The sequence below is a fragment of the Myotis lucifugus genome, unplaced genomic scaffold (genome assembly GCF_000147115.1).
Source record: "Myotis lucifugus unplaced genomic scaffold, Myoluc2.0 scaffold_37, whole genome shotgun sequence".
Classification (NCBI taxonomy): domain Eukaryota; kingdom Metazoa; phylum Chordata; class Mammalia; order Chiroptera; family Vespertilionidae; genus Myotis; species Myotis lucifugus.
The window spans coordinates 7,794,153-7,810,599 of record NW_005871085.1 but is presented as its reverse complement, the minus strand read 5'-3'; the positions used below and the strand labels follow the sequence as shown (position 1 = coordinate 7,810,599).

The 16,447-nt window shown below is 49.7% G+C and overlaps 1 protein-coding gene across 1 annotated transcript; it reads right to left on the bottom strand.

Moving 5' to 3' along the window:
* Positions 1-2,341: 2,341 nt before the first annotated feature.
* On the bottom strand, positions 2,342-9,888 carry DMRTB1 (DMRT like family B with proline rich C-terminal 1). The gene is made up of 5 exons (XM_023752827.1): positions 9,318-9,888; positions 7,476-7,678; positions 4,251-4,364; positions 3,740-3,989; positions 2,342-2,406 (listed from the first exon to the last, which is right to left on the bottom strand). The coding sequence occupies exons 1-5, from the start codon at positions 9,886-9,888 to the stop codon at positions 2,342-2,344; spliced, it is 1,203 nt and encodes a 400-aa protein (XP_023608595.1).
* Between the last annotated feature and the right edge of the window lie 6,559 nt (positions 9,889-16,447).

Genomic DNA, 16,447 nt, shown 5'->3' with positions numbered 1-16,447 from the left:
TCTCAAACCCCATGTGCTAACTAACATCCTGTTTTCTTGCATTGGTCAGACTTGATCAGAAACGGAAAAACAGCTTTATTGATGCAGCTTGGTTGAAAAAAAATCTTTCAAAACATGGACTCTAGAATAAAACAAAGTGCAATTAAAAAAAAAAAAAGCAAGGGCTGATCAACCCCACGTCAGGGGTCCAGTGAGGGCAGGGTGAGTGGGGCTAAATGGAACCAGAAGTCAGGTCTTCTCCTACCCTCCCAGAGCTTCTGTGGATTATGGCCCTGGGGGCAGGACCAGCATTTGGGTGGCTGACAGCTTCAGCCACTAAGCCAGGCTAATGCAAAATCACTGCACCATCCGGTTCAGACGGAAGCCAATGCCTGGCTTTGCCCTGCTGAAACTACTGTGTTTATAATGCAGTCACTGAAAAACTCCCATGGCTGTGCCTGCCCCAGTGCCTTTCAACAGAGCAGGCCCTGTCCTGGACCCCCAGCCACCACACTGATGAGGACAGCTTACTTCTCAGTGATCCTCCTGCTACTTGTCCTAGGAGGATGGTTGGGCACCCATGCTCACAGGCAAGACAGAAAGCAGGTCACCTGTTCCCCTGCATGCCAGCCTTTCCCGGGACGGAGAACGAGATGCTGCTCCTCACCCTGGAATCCTTCACTCCACATCCCTTTCCCTCTCTCTGCCCACCTAACAGGGAGTGCCTGTTTTCACCTAACTCATTCTCGCTCTTTAAAAAGGTGAGGTCCTGGCTGGCATGGCTCAGTGCTTAGAGGGTTGGCCTGTACAGCAAAGGGTCAAAGGTTCAATTCCCAGTCAAGGGCATGTACCTGGGTTGCAGGTTCGACCCACAAGTGCAGGAAGCAACCAATCAATGTGTCTCTATCACATTGATATTTCTCTCTCCCCCTTTCTCTTCCCCTCCCCCCTCCTTTCCACTCTCTCTAAAAATCAATGGAAAAAATATCCTTGGGTGAGGATTAAAGAATAAAAGGCAGATGAAGCCCTGACTTTTCCAGGCTTCCTCTGACCATCCCCAGCTCCTCTTCCTCTCTGTCCCAGTCCCAATGCCCCTGGACAGTATCTGTTTCTACTAGACTCCACGCTCATGGGCAGAGCTGCTGATTGTCAGGCTCTAAATCTAGTAGAGATGTCGGGTGATTTTTAAATGAAGGAACAAATGAAACCAGGGGAAGAGCCCCAAGATCCTAAAACAGCAGAATGGGACCAAGTTCTGTATTTTAAAACCATGTCCCGCTGCAGGGACCATGAAAGGAGCTGGGGAAGGGAAACGAAGTCATCTTTACATTTGATGTGTCTACATCAGATTTCCTTAAGAGGTTTCCATTTCTTAAAACAGCAACAACAACAACTGAAGTAGTCTGGCCCAAGTCACTTGATCACTGAAGGGAAGGGGAGAGGGCGAAGGGAAGGACTGGCCTAAGCAAGCACGTGGTAGGAGCAGGCCGACAGGCCACAAGCCCAGGCCCCGACTGCTCTACCCAACACTGCCTTCCACGTGGATTTAAAGAGAGAAGACACCTTCCACAGCATTTCCATTGCTCATTTTATTTCAACAGTCAACTGACCCCAGAGAAGAAGTGCTGACATCACAGGTACTTTGGAAGCACCACTCTATTCTGGGAACAAATAGCCTACTTTTTAAAGCTGGCAATCACTATAAAAACAGCAAGCAATAAAACGTTAACAAATTTTTTAAAACCAGAAAGATGCCTATAAATGGCTTAAACTTTATGGAGGGGAGGGGGGTGAAGTAGCCCAGGGGTCACAATGCTTGCTAGTAAAGGCCCCTGGAGAAGGGGCGAGGGGCATTGGAGACAGGGCAGCAGAGAAGGACACTCCAGAACCTGCTGTCAGTGCCCTGCCTGGCTGCTCGCACCAGCCCCTGGATGTGCTGGAAGCTTGATGTTTGTGCTGCCAGCCCCCGGGACCAGGCAGAGGCAGAAGGCTGAAATACATGGTGCCTCCTGTCCTGCAGTGGGGCCTGCGGAAATCAAAGAACGCTTCTGAGGGCGAGTCGCATAAAAGGTAGCACAGCCCAGAGATGGTTAAATTCATTCCTAAATGGGAGTTCCCATCAGCCCCCACTCCTCAGAGGCCCGGTCCTCCCCTGGTTAACATCATCCTCCACTCTCCTGTTCCAGCTCATATTTCAGGATTGAAACTTAGAAACCACCCTCTTTCCTCCTATCTTGAAATGGGAATTAACTCTATTTTATGTCTATCACTGTCCACCCTCCCTAACATCACTGAACACAGACAAGAAAATCATTGCTGTCACCCTCCCGATGCCCCATTTTGCTGGCCAGAGGCCCGGGGCCTAGTCGGACTGCTCCTGAGACGATGGCTGGCTGGGCTCACGAGGCATCCCTGCAACCTGGTCATCTGCAAAGAACAAAAAAGAGGGGATGCATTTGGAAGTAGGAAAAATTACCTATTTTCAGGTATAAGCTTTCTACAAGGCTTCTCATCATTCCCAGGCCCTAAGGAGAATTAATTTGCCTTGGATTTGCTAGGTGTCAGGAGGCTGGAATTCTAGTCCTCATATGATACAGGCTCAAGTTCTGCCTGCCACAGGCTGAGTGGCATGAAACAAGCCACCGGAAGCTCTGAACCAGTTCCTCCTCCTGTAAATGACACGATGCCTACCTTGCAACATCAGGTCAGCATGGGACCAGGGGGAACAATGAGAACTAATTTCCACTATTGGCGTCATCATTTCAGGTTCTGGTTAATCCTCAGAATAACCTCATGAGGTGGGGAGCATTACCAGTCCACTGGGACAGACACTGAAACTGAGGCACCAAGGAGTGGATTAGCTTGCCCAAGGCCACACAGCTGGTAAGTGCTGGAGCCAGGACTTATGCCCAGGCCAGCACCAGGGCCAGCAAGCTTCAAGCCACACTCATCTCTCCAGCTAACAGATGCAGGCGTCTCACACACAGCAGGTGTGCAACAGGCCTCAGTTTCCTCTTCGGTAAAATGAGAAGGACATCACCAGACTAACCTCAGGGGAAAATTAAAAGGAAAAAAAAATCCTTGAATGTATAAGTAACACAACCCAGAGATGGTTAAATTCATTCTGCAAAGGGCCCTAAAAAACAAATTCCTCAAAGCATTTTCACATCTAAAATTTCAGTTGACCTTCACAGTAATCCTGTGAAGGGGCCCATTTTACAGATGAAAAGACTGAGGCCTAGAGAAGGGTGTGTGAGTGACTAAGATCACCCAGTGCATCAGTGGCAGAGCTAAGAAGGATAGGGTCTCTCGCTCCTGGTCAGGTTCTCTCTCCAGAGTGGCCTGAGGAGAGGAATCATCCCTACCAGACGCACACTGGCTCCTGCTGCTGTGCCAGGCTCGGCATCTGTCGTTTCCCCAGCCAGAGAGGCCTGGCACCTCTGGTCTGAACACACCACACACACGCCTCCCTCCACATCTTTGCCCAGGGGCACTAATAGAGCCAGACACATAATTCTGTTGAAATCTGAGCTCTGCCATTTATATCTACAAGATCCCCTCTGGGCTCTATTGGTTTCCTCACCTCCTTGATGCCTGCCTATAGAATTTAGGGGAGGGGTGTAGGGAAAAAGCGTATTCCAGGCCCAGCACATTTTAATTCTGTTCTCAATCACCCCTCTCTCTACATCTGTTTTGATTAGACCCCTTCCTCCAGAAAGTCTTCCTGGCTCCCCCCCAACCGGAAGACTGGTGCTCTTACCCGCGGTCTCCTGGTCCGCATCAGACAGGACGGTCAGTGAGAAAGATGCTGGTGGCGGTGGCGGTGGTGGCGGCGGCGGTGGTGGAAGGAAATGGATCCCAGTGAGGAAGCCTGGTGGGAGGAACGGGGGCGGTGGTGACAGGGATGGCGGCAGCAGGGGTGGCGGCAGCAGTGGTGATGGTGGTGGTGGCAGAGGCTGAGGCGGCCGCGGGGGAAAGTTTGGCTGGAAGTTTTCCACTGGCTCCGGCACCTGCATGGCACACCGAGCAGAGAAGCCAAACAGGGGAGAGGGTTAGCCAGATGGGCTGATCAAACATGATGTTCTCTCGAATTGGGGGCTCCCATGGGCTGGACACAGGCACTTGAAATGGGTGCTCAGCAAAGAAATGACTGAAGGCAAGAAGGAACGCAGGCACACCTCAGATCAGCCTGGGGGACAGCCGTTCGGGCCTGACTGCGCCCTCTCTAAGCTGCTGAGCGGCTGAGGCAGAACTGGATCCGTCTGTCTGACCCTGCTCAGCGCTCGGCCAGGGTCCCAGTGCATCCCAGCCACCTGTGGTCCATTGTCGGGCAATGACTTAGACTCCAGAGCCAGGGCCTTCTCCTGGGTGGAGTGCAGCTGTGACTGAGTCAGAAAAGCTGGGTGACCTCAGGAAAAGGGGCTCCAGCCACCACCATTCTGTGCTTCTGTTGCTTCTTCCGAAGATGGAAGCCAACCCCCAAGGCAGGAAGGGAGGGATCTGGAGGGGGGATGACTACACAGCTCAGAGTGCATCTAAGACATGAATGTCATGAATAGTCATGAATGTCAGGTGCAGTTCCTATTATTTACTTCCATCCAGATACATCAGAGCAGCGCTTCACAAGCTGTGTTCCAGAGAACTTGGCGTCCTACACGATTATTCTAAGCTGCTTTTAAAGTGTTCGTTGTCAAGGGAGTTTAAGAAACTCCACATATTGACTCACCACAATGGTGAGTCCCATGTAAGCACATTAAAGCCTCGAGGCCGTCTGCAAAAGCCTTAGACTAACCAGCATGTCCTAACTTAATCTGACCACAGAGAAGAGAGGAAGCCTACTCTCAAGGACCTACTACGTGCCAGACCCCGTGCAGGCCCTTCACACACATCACACCCTCCTCTCCCGGTGGCCCCGCTGGCAGACGGAGCCGAGCGAGGTCCTCCGAGGCCAGAGCTGGTAAGAGAAGGACGAGGGGACCCAGGCCTGTCCAGCTCCAGGCCTGGGATCTTTTGTGGGAGGAGAACAAAAGCAGCAGCAGGTGGGACAGAGACAGAAACAAAAAGTGGGAGAGTCTTGGGGGGTCATCTCGGAGCCTGGGCAGGAGGAGCAGGACACGGTTCGAAGCAATTCATAGGCTCTTGGGTTTGAAACAGCTTTACAACTAAATGTTGGATCCGCAATCCAGACAGGAAAGGGTAGGAGGGGGATTATTGGCCCTTTAATTCCAAGCGACTTGGCCGTTTCTCCCTGGATCACAGCTCCTGCCTGGGGCCCGATAAACCGATGGAGATCACACCCTGACAATGGCCGTCTGGCAGGCCCGTCAGTCAGCGCTGCTCCGGACGCCAGGCTTCTGTGTGAGCAGACGGTGGGTGCGCGCTCCACTTGGCCAGAACCCCTCTTTGTGTGGAGGCTGGAGCGGCCATGCTGTCCCTGGGCTGCAAGGGGGTGGCCAGCACCCAGATTTCTGGCGGGGCAGGGCGGTGGGCGTTTTGTTTACCTCTGTCTGAGAGACAGGCTCAGGGTAGCAGAAAGTCCAGTGTGCATCCTGCTCTGTCGCTAACCTGCTGTGAATTGTGATCCCAGTGCCACACTCACTCCTTCTGTGACGGTGGACAAACCCATAACTTCCTCTTCCCTACAACGGAATTATACCCTGTGCTCTGAAGGCTCAAATGGAGGGGGAGGCACCCTAGAAATATCAAGACCAGTGGTTTCCAGACCTTTCCCCCTTGAATCAATGGAAAATGATCCTATATCAGTGATGGCGAACCTTTTGAGCTCGGTGTGTCAGCATTTTGAAAAACCCTAACTTAACTCTGGTGCCATGTCACATATAGAAATTTTTTTATATTTGCAACCATAGTAAAACAAAGGTGTGTGTGTATATATATATATATATATATATATATATATGAAATATATTTTATTGATTTTTTACAGAGAGGAAGGGAGAGGGAGAGTTAGAAAAATTGATGAGAGAGAAACATCGATCAGCTGTTTCCTGCACATCTCCTACTGGGGATGTGCCCGCAACCAAGGTACATGCCCTTGACCAGAATCGAACCTGGGACCTTTCAGTCCGCAGGCTGATGCTCTATACACTGAGCCAAACCAGTTAGGGCAAAGATTTATATTTTTGATACTTATTTTATATATTTAAATGCCATTTAACAAAGAAAAATCAACCAAAAAAATGAGTTTGTGTGTCACCTCTGACACGCATGTCATAGGTTCGCCATCACTGTCATATATAAAGCAGTAATATGCAAATTGACCGTCACATCCTCACACAAGATGGCTGCTCCATGTGGTCCCAAGATGGCCACGCCCATGTGGTCCCAAGTTGGCCACGCCCATGTGGTCCCAAGATGGCCACGCCCATGTGGTCCCAAGATGGCCGCCCCATGTGGTCCCAAGATGGCCACGCCCATGTGGTCCCAAGATGGCCACGCCCATGTGGTCCCAAGATGGCCACGCCCATGTGGTCCCAAGATGGCCGCCCCATGTGGTCCCAAGATGGCCGCCCCATGTGGTCCCAAGATGGCTGCCCCATGTGGTCCCAAGATGGCCACGCCCATGTGGTCCCAAGATGGCCGCCCCATGTGGTCCCAAGATGGCCACGCCATGTGGTCCCAAGATGGCCACGCCCATGTGGTCCCAAGATGGTTGCCCCCATGTGGTCCCAAGATGGCCACACCCATGTGGTCCCAAGATGGCCACCACAAGATGGCTGGCAAGGGAGGACTGTTGGGGGCGACCGGGCCTGCAGTGGAGGGCAGTTGGGGATGACCAGGCCGGCAGAGGAGTGGTTAGGGGCACTCAGGCAGGCAAGCGGTTGGCAGCCAGCAGTCCCGGATTGTGAAGGAATGTCTGACTGCCGCTTTAGGCGCTTACAGAGCACACCAGTTAGTAACTCACCACTGACCTCAAAAGGGATTACATCTCATTCCTTCTTTCAACACATAGATCCTCAGGGGATAGGTGTTTGGGGGAAGGTTTCCATATTTTTCATGACTAAGCTTAAATGCCACTTCCTCTTGAAAACCCTCTGCAGTCCCAAGTGGGCCATACCCTGGGCAGGGGCCCTACAGCTGCTCCTGGCTCTGCCCTCAACAGTATGGCACCAGGACAGTGGCATTGCCCTCCTGGTACCAGCAAAACGAAGAGCCCTGTGGCCCCAGCATTCCATGCGTCCAGGCTGGTGGTCACTTGGTATTTCCAGGTTTACCTCCGTGTCTGTGTTCCTTCTTGCCTGAGCTCCCAGAGCCGTTTGGCCTACAGCTCTGAAAAGCAAATGCCACAGCGCAGGCTGACCCGTCTACACATGATGAGACTCACCTACATGTGTGCACTCCCAGAGGCGAGCACGGTACAGGCCGAGGGGCCTGGCACAGAGTGGGCACACCAATGGCTTTCTGGGATTGAGCATATGTAAGAGCAGCAGAGCAGATGGGATACAGAGGAACCAGAAAGGAGTCAGGATGGGACTCACCGAGCCTCCTCCATGGTAGTGGCTGAAGGACACGTGCCGGAAGCCCTGCTGCACGGAGATGCCCAGGCCCGGGGATGGATCCTGGTAGCCCATCGGGAACGGGTGATAGTACATGCCGGAGCAGCTGGGATACAGCTTGGAAGGCTCTCTCTCCAGGTACTCAGACCGCACCATAGCATCCGAGTTGATGCTCAGAGAGAGCCCTGAAAGAGCAAGCAATGGGAGAAGTATTCAAAACACCAAGAGCGAGGGAACAAGCAACACATTACTGTCCAAAGACGGGGCAAACATTCAGGTCCTTTTACAAAGAGCTCCCACATCCACTATGCTTTTCACCCTCCCTGCTTTTTAAACCGTTCAGCCATTCCCACATTCTTAGAAAAAGTCCTCAGCACAGCCATGAAGCCCCAGGCGGCCGACCCTGCCTCCACTCCAGCCTCCTCCAGTGCGATGACCTGGCAGCTTCTTCTCTCTCATCCCCCTCAAAGCCCTTGCAGATGCTGTTCCCTCACCTTGGAGGGCTCTCCCTTCAGCCCACTTTGCCTCCTAGTCCTCAGTCCTCAGCATCTTCTCCTCCTAAGACCTCAGCTAAGCCGTTAACTGTTAGAGCTCTCTACACTGATGTGTGATTCTTTATTACTGCTGTTCCCCTCACAAGGACGAGATGCTTAGGGAAGGAATCTGACTCCCCCCCAACCTTTTGCCACTATGTCTGGCACAGTTAGGTGCTCAGCCCCTGTGCGTGGAGAGAGGAAGTAAGGAAGCATGTGCCAGTGGAAAGGTATTCTTCTCCTATAGGACTGCTGTTTCAGGTCTGTCCTCCTCATCTAGTTCCCTGGGGACCAGACTTTCCTAGAACATCCCAGGAGACAGAAATGGCCGTCGGGGAGCACCCAAGCCAATCTCCTTAGCCCATGGGTGGGAGACTGGCACACCATAGGGAAAACCAACAGGGGTCTGCACTTTAAGATGGCCGTTTTTTAAAAGCCTCAGACCTACATGTGACCTGAAGTTGTGCTTTAATAGCGAAAGCATAATTTACAATTGTTACATAAAGAACATTGTAACTTATACACACGGTGGGCAGGAGAAAAAATAGACAATATCTCAATGAACTATCTCCTCCTCCTCCATGGAGCAGAAAGGCTGTCGCACCCCCACCCACGTCCAGGGAAAAGGCACAAAATGAGGTGCGCAGGCGCATTGAGCCAGGGCTCCGATGTAGGGCGGGGCCTTCAGAAAGACCAGAAGCGTGCGCAGGTGCAGTCATAGTTTAGAAAGCCCATCCGTCTGCCGGAAGTCCTACCAGTGGAGCCTCCCGCCAAAGAAAAGAGCGGGAAAGGGCGCGCAGGCGGGTTGGAGGAAGGCACAGCGGAAGGGAGGTCTTCTGGGAAAAGCCTCCAGCTCCTGGAAATGGGGGGAAGTGCGCAGGCGCGGTCAGCATGGCGTTGGCCCACCCACAGAGACATTTTGTGGGGAGGTGCCTGCAGCCCAAGAAAAGAGCGGGAAGAGCTGCGCAAGCGCAGTAAGGCCAATGTCTCTACAAGACGCCCCAGCTAAGCGGACTGGAGGCCATTTTTTTTCTTGCAAGATGGAACGGCAAATAGTGTAGCTAAATGTTGAAAGCCATCTTTACCACCCACTCTTTTCTCTCTCTTTTACCTTTTTGCAAAAAGGCACCCAATCCAAACGCGTATGTGGAGAAAGGTTTCTAAAAGCAAATTTAACTCAGAAAGCATTTCCCCACTCCCCTCCAGGGACACGAACATGGGGCGCAGGGAGGCTGCCGCCCTGAGAGGAACCGATGGCACAAGAAGGTCACATGGGGCCTGGGGATCTTACCGAAGGCGAACGGCGGCGGCGGGGTTGCCGGCGGCGGCGGCCTGGGCATGGGCTGCAGAGGCCTGCTCGGCTCCAGGGGCCCGGGACCTCCCAGGCCAGCGGCCTCCGCCCCGAGCAGGGGCCTCACGAAGCTGGGCCTGACCACGGCAGCCCGGTCATTCGGGCCCATGTGGCCGTGGCCGCCCACGACTGGCTGGAAGGCACTCGGACCCGGGCTCGGGCCGCGCGGGGGTCTCTCCAGCAAGTAGGCGGCCGCGCGGCCCTCGGGGCCCGGCTCCAAGTCTCCCGAAGCGGCGAGCGGAGGCAGCGGGCGGAGGCTGGAGGCCGGGGCGATGGCCGCGGCCCTGGAGGCCAGCTCGCGGTCCTCGTCGGAGGCCTGCTTCTTGAGCATCTTCTGCGCGGCCATGATCTTCTGGCGTTCGGTGATGAGGTAGCACTTCTCGCAATTGCACTGCTTCCAGCGGCACTTGCCCGAGTGGCCCTTGACGGCCACCAGGTAGCCATGGTTGCGGCACCGCGAGCAGTTGGGGGTGCGCAGCATCGTGGCCAGCTTGGCGGGGTCTGCCTTCATAGCACAACCGCCGCCTCTGGGAGCTGCGGGGCGAGTGAGGCGGGAAGCCGCGGCCCCAGAAGTCCCCGGTGCTGGGGACACTGGATACACTTGTAGCAAAGCGGCCCTCGGCACGTCCCCGGAACTGCCGCAAGACCCTCGCACTTTACCAGATTTGGAGGGGGGCCCGATTTGGAGTTTCTCCGCCTTAGTTCGATGCAAGGGGGCAAATAAATTTTGCATGAAATGCTATGGCTTGTATGTCCTCTGGGTTATCTGAAGGTTTAGGCATTTAATGTTCCAAAGTCTCTGTTCTCTTCACTCCCAGACACGGGAGTCTGTGACGTCAGTAGCGCAGTGAGGTGCAGTGGTCCACGGATTTAAAGCTCCAGGAGCAAAGCTCTCAGCAAAGCCGTTCCAGCAGGAAAGCATTCTAGACGCAAGCCGTGTTCCTCCCCCCAACGCAGCTGCCCCCTCTGCACTTCATTTCTCTACCCTGCAGAGAAGCGGCCCTTCCCAGTGATGCTTCTAGAATATTCTCAAGCGCTCGGTGCAGTGTGATCGCTGCTCAAGGGCGCGTCCTGTTGGTAGTTCCCATCTAAGAGTCTTGTTGGTGTAGGGGTTCATTGCTATCCATGCGTCCCAAAGTAAAGCATCCTTAGAATGCTTTAAAGTAAAACAGACTCGGGGCATTTTAGCACGAGTTTGAATCATTGCTTAACGTTGCCATGAATTTGGTTATACCTGTAAAGCGACCCAAATCTTGGGACGTCGGAAAAGCTGGCGTGAATTTCATAGTTGCCCAGAATCGCTTCATTTTCTTGTTTGATAGACATTTGTGACACCTGCGGTCTTTGTCTTTTTTAGGTTCCCAGAAAGAAAAACAATGGGCCGCTCACACCTAAGTTGAAAGCTTATAATCATAGAATCAAACAAATTGAAGCAGGTGATTGTGGCTAACCCCTGACTAAAACGTGCCCTTGAAATTACCTTTCCCTGAAACTCTCTGGGGGCAGAAGGGCAGGAGCTGAGGCCTCTGTAGCAGCTGACTAGCCTGCCTCACCGCCGCCTGAGAATAGAAAACTGTGCCATTCTGAGGCCGGTTAGATACCGGGAGGCTTTTGTAAAGGAGTTTCTAAAGCCCTTTTTTCTGCTTTAAAGAAATATATTCCTATCTTATTAAGAGGGCAAGAGTATATCCTTCTGTATTTGGCCCTTCAGGAACTTTACTGCTAATTTTACATCCATTTAAAGAAATCTAGGTTTGTCTCTCCTTTGCTCTAATATCCTCTGTCTTAATTTTTTGTTGTTGTTAATCCTCACCCAAGGGTATTTTTTCCATTGATTTTTAGAGCGAGTGGAGTGGGGGGAGAGACAGAGCGAGAGAAACATCGATGTGAGAGAGACACATTGATTGGTTGCTTCTCGCATGTATCCCAACCTTGACAAGAGTCGAACCTGCAACCCTTCAATCCAAGGGCCAATACTCTAACCATTGAGCTAGACAGTCTAGGACTCTACCTTAATTTTTTATTTTAAAAACATGGTCCCATAGATAAAAGGACAAGCAAGCTTTTTTCTGACTCTACCCAATTCAAAATATCAATTTTTTTCACGATCCTGTCATTTGAAAATGGTACTTAAAAATCATAGTTTCAATACTACTGTCAAAAATCTGGAGCATTAGCTTCATTGTTTAATGATACTGCAAATTGTAAGGTCATTTTCTGCATTATCAAATTTCAATTTTTAACATCAGGTGACATCAGATTTGATAAGGCCTAAAAAAGAAAACCACTCATATATATTTTATGCCTGAGCACCCATGCTCTCTTCATTTTCCTATTAATGATTTAAAGTAAAATCCTAGTCGAAGCCAACTCTATGAATTAACATATTTTAGCCTTGTTAACTACAAAATGCTTCCACATTTATTTTATAGCTTAGGGGTAAAATATACCCAAGGTGATGTGAGTTTGCATAGTGCTTTGAGAATATTAATAAACAACCATATATCTTTTAAATCAGTAGTCACATTGTAAGATGTAGAAACCCCAGAGTTTATACAGTAAATAAATCTAAGAAGAAAAAAAGACTAGTTTATTTCTCTTCCTTGCCAAAGTCTCAATTTGTGTAGGTAAATTCCAACAGAGCTTTATTTATTTCACTCTTGGAAATTCAGACAAATTGATAGTTTTGTTTTATTTAGCTTGAGGACTGATGACTTCTTAGGCTGCTGCTTTTCTAATATATGCATTTCTTTAAATTGTTCCTTAAAAAAAATGGTAACAGATGGCAATGACATAAACATGAAAAACGAAGTTAAAAGGATGGGACCAATAAGTACACAACATTCCCCTTCCTTTCCTACACCTTAACCTTAGGAAATTTATGTTTAGGAAAGTCTGCATTGTCATAAGCAATGGTTTATAAAATAATAAGTTATAGTTGCCGAGGAATCAGCAATTAGACTAATTAACCATGAAGGGCCGGTTGGTGGTCATATCTGACTCACAGCTTCAGTAATGTCCCCTTTTCCCTCAGAGTCCCAAGTTTTCTACCTTGAATAATGTCTCTTCTCTTTAGTTAATATGGTTGCTATTGGTAATGTTTAATTCTTATTCATTGTAAAGAGCCCTATATTATGCAAGGCATGCGGTATTATTTATAATCATTAAATATTGTATGCACTGTAATATTTCCTTACTAGTAGCACACAAGAGTAAGGAAGGCCTTTTTTGCTGATAGCATCTTTCCCCCAGCAGCTATAACCCAGATATCTGCTATCTTCCCCTTCTTCAGGCTCTCTCGAGTGAGCAATGAAAAGTTTAGTGAAGATTTTGTAGGGAATGGAGGGGAGTATTTATATGACACATCCTATACCCGATTCTTTAAAATCCTGCCGTAGCATGTCTGTTCTCTCAAGATCCCCTCCTGCTGTGCTACACCCGCTGGAGAAACTGTCTGCCCTCCCTTTTCTCCCCCACCCCTCGTATCCAGCCTCTCTAGCTTTCCTTTCTACATTTTTTGAGAGCTCTGTAACAGCTGTGACTATCTTATTTTCCTTTATGTCTAGCACAAAATAGACATTCAGTAAATATTTGTTGAATGTATAAATGAATCTTGCCTCCCTCTCCTGCCAATGTCAAAGTTATAATTGGCACAGTAAATCAACTTGGCTTCAGCAATTTTCACCAAACATTATACAAACAGAAAGCCCAAAGTGAATAGGACCACTCTCATGAGAAGCAGAATTTGGGGATTAACTTTGGTTCCTTGAATTCACCCCTATCCATAATCTATATATATAAAAGCCAGCAACCATAACGACCGTAACAACTAACCACCGGTACCTATGATGCCCACTGTGGCCAGCGAACCAGCCTGATGATGGGCTGGGGCCAGCCCGCCAACCTCGCGGCCCTCTCCCCCCTGCTGGCCCACCCCTGATAGGACTCTCCCACCCCATCAAGGGCGGGTCCAGTCAGCCAAACACCCCCTACTTCTCCCCCACCAGCTCTGCCCCCAATTGGCCCGCCCCACCACGATAGGCCAGCAGCCCCTCCCCCTGGCTAGCCCCTCCCCCCCAGCTGGCCCCTCCCCCCAGCCAGCCCCACCCCTGATCGCCCCCCCCACCCAAATAGGGGGGCAGGGATGTCTGGACAACCTCCTGCAGCCCCTCCCCCCAGCCGGCCCCACCCCTGATGGGCCCCCACCACCCTGATCAGCCTGCAGCCCCTCCCCTCAGCTGGTCCCACCTCTGATTGCCCCCCCCCCACCTCAATAAGGGGCGTGGCCGGCCAACCTCCTGAAGCCTCTCCCCCTACCCGGCCCCACCCAGATCAGCCCCCCAACCCTGATCAGGGGCAGGCCGGCTGGCCAACCACCCACAGCCCCTCCCCATGGCCAGCCCCACCCTCAATTGGCCCCCCAACCCCAATCAGGGGCGGGGCCCGCTGGCCAATCGCCCATGGCCCCTTCCCCCAGCTGACCAGCCCTGATCAGGCCCTGATCAGGGCCCGCCAGCCAGCCAGCCAACCTCCCACCATTTCCTCCTCCCAACAGGCCCAGCCCTGACCCGCCTTGATTGGGGCTGGGCCGGCCAGACCCCACCTGTGCACGAATTCATTCACTGGGCCTCTAGTGCAGCAGTTCTCAACCTGTGGGTCGCGACCCCTTTGGCAGTCGAATGACCTTTTCACAGGGGTCGCCTAAGACCATCCTGCATATCAGATATTTACATTACGATTCATAACAGTAGCAACATTACAGTTATGAAGTAGCAATGAAAATAATTCTATGGTTGGGTCACAACATGAGGAACTGTATTTAAAGGGCCAGAAGGTTGAGAACCACTGCTCTAGTGGTTTAATAATACTAATAACTAGCACTAAGTGTCTACATGTGCCAGTAATTCTTAAGTCCTTTATGTGTCTGAATGCATCTAATTCTCACAACAACTCTCTAAGGTAAGTGCTATTATTTTCACCCTCATTTTATACATGAAGAAACTGAGGCCTAGGGAAGTTAAGTAACTTGCCCAAAGTTTTATAGCTATTAAATGGCAGAGCCATGAATCAAAAACAGGAAATTGGTCCTCAGAGTCCATGTTCTTAACCATATATCTGCTAACTCAACATTTCTTTTAAACAAACACAGTGCTCTCCTCAAGAAAAGTTTGGTGATGAATAGAAATGTTTGTCTTATTACATATCCTGTCACAGTTGAGGCAAAAGGGGGTGAAGGTGGTAGCAACCTGGGGAAACTTCCTAGGACACCCAGCTTAGTTGTTTTCCTCCACCAACAGCCAATATTTATTAAGTACCAACTATGTGCTAAACATAACTGGCACAGAAGGAAATAAAAAGACGGGATCCTTGCTTTTAGGCATATTTTCTATCTGGCAAACCATACAATAAACAATTCCAAACGAAGAGGGAGTGGTAGGGGTGAAGAAGGGGGCAGGATACTATGGGAACCCATATGAGGGTCCTAACCTAGATCAAGAAATCAAGGAAGACTTCCTTGAAGGGCTGATTTCTAAGCTGAGGTCTAAAGGATGAGTAGGAATTAGCCAGGTACAGGAGTAGGAAAGGTGTGTTCCTGACAGAGGGAACAACATGGAAGGTCTGCAGTGTGGCTATAATGTGAGGACAGGACACTGGAGAGAGATGAGGTGCAGAGGTTAAGCATAGCCAGGTGTTGGAGGGAATCTTGGGGGAAATGATGGGAGTTGCTATCTAAGACTAAGGAGAGAAAATGACATGGCAAGAGGCAGGCCAAACTAGAATCCACATATCCAGACATCTAACCCCTGCCCTTGGTTTTTCTTTCAGAAAGTGGAACAATAAGTAGCTAGGACTTGCAGAAGGTATTACAGTATTAATATGGAGTTAAGTGGGGTTTGGGGGGTGGGGTCCAGATGGGGCACACAGTCAAGTTTGTCATGGCCCTGAACTAGTCTGTTGCTAGGCAGGGTTGTTCCTCCTAACCCTGGAGCCCTGCTGACTGGTTCAGATGAATCTCCTAGGAATTATAAAGAGGCTAGGCCAGGGGTGGGCAAACTTTTTGACTCGAGGGCCACAATGGGTTCTTAAACTGGACCGGAGGGCCGGAACAAAAGCATGGATGGAGTGTTTGTGTGAACTAATATAAATTCAAAGTAAACATCATTACATAAAAGGGTACGGTCTTTTTTTTTTTTAGTTTTATTCATTTCAAACGGGCCGGATCCGGCCCGCGGGCCCTAGGAATTATAAAGAGGCTAGACACAGAGCAGCAATGATGGAAGAGAAAGGAGAAAAAATCAAACAGGAAGTAGTTGAAGAAGCTGTATATAGGTAAAGACAGGAACAAACAATTCCGTGGAGCAGATAGAAAGTACAACATGGGGGCAGAGAGGGCATGCTCAGAGTGGCATTGTTAGCTGAATTAGACCCAGTAGCACTGGCATTTGTTTGTTTTTACTTGCTAATTTGATGGGGAAAAGTATTTTTACACACAGAGGAACTTTCACAATATATGTATCAGTACATGTACTTTTGATAGTACTATCAAATTTCTGTAAATATCAATAATTTTTTGTCTTAAAAGATATGAGGCAATCATCCATATAAATATATTATTAGAAGGAAATAATAGCTTTAATATCTCTGCTCTTTGTTGAAATGCAAATTTGATTTAACACAACATGTAGGGCACTTTTCCCTAGTGAGATTAGAGTCAAAAAGATCAAAGGAGCAAAGAAAATTAAATTTAATCTTCCTTTTTCTATGTATGTTCCTTACCTAGTTTCTTAGAACACTAAATTCCTATTTATTGAGAGAGAGAGAGAAAGAAAGAGAGAGAGAACACTAAATTCCTATTTATTGAGAGAGAGAGAGAGAACACACTAAATTCCTGTTTTAAAAAGAGAGTGAGAAAGCCCAGAATTTCCCCCTTGAATTCTTCTATGAAGATGGCAAGCAGAAAACAGGAATTTATCTTTCAAGAGACCTTTTCATTTTATGTCACAGAGTCAGTAAAAATTCAATCCATGTTATTACTATAAACAGATAACAAGAAAAACTGCTCTAGAGAC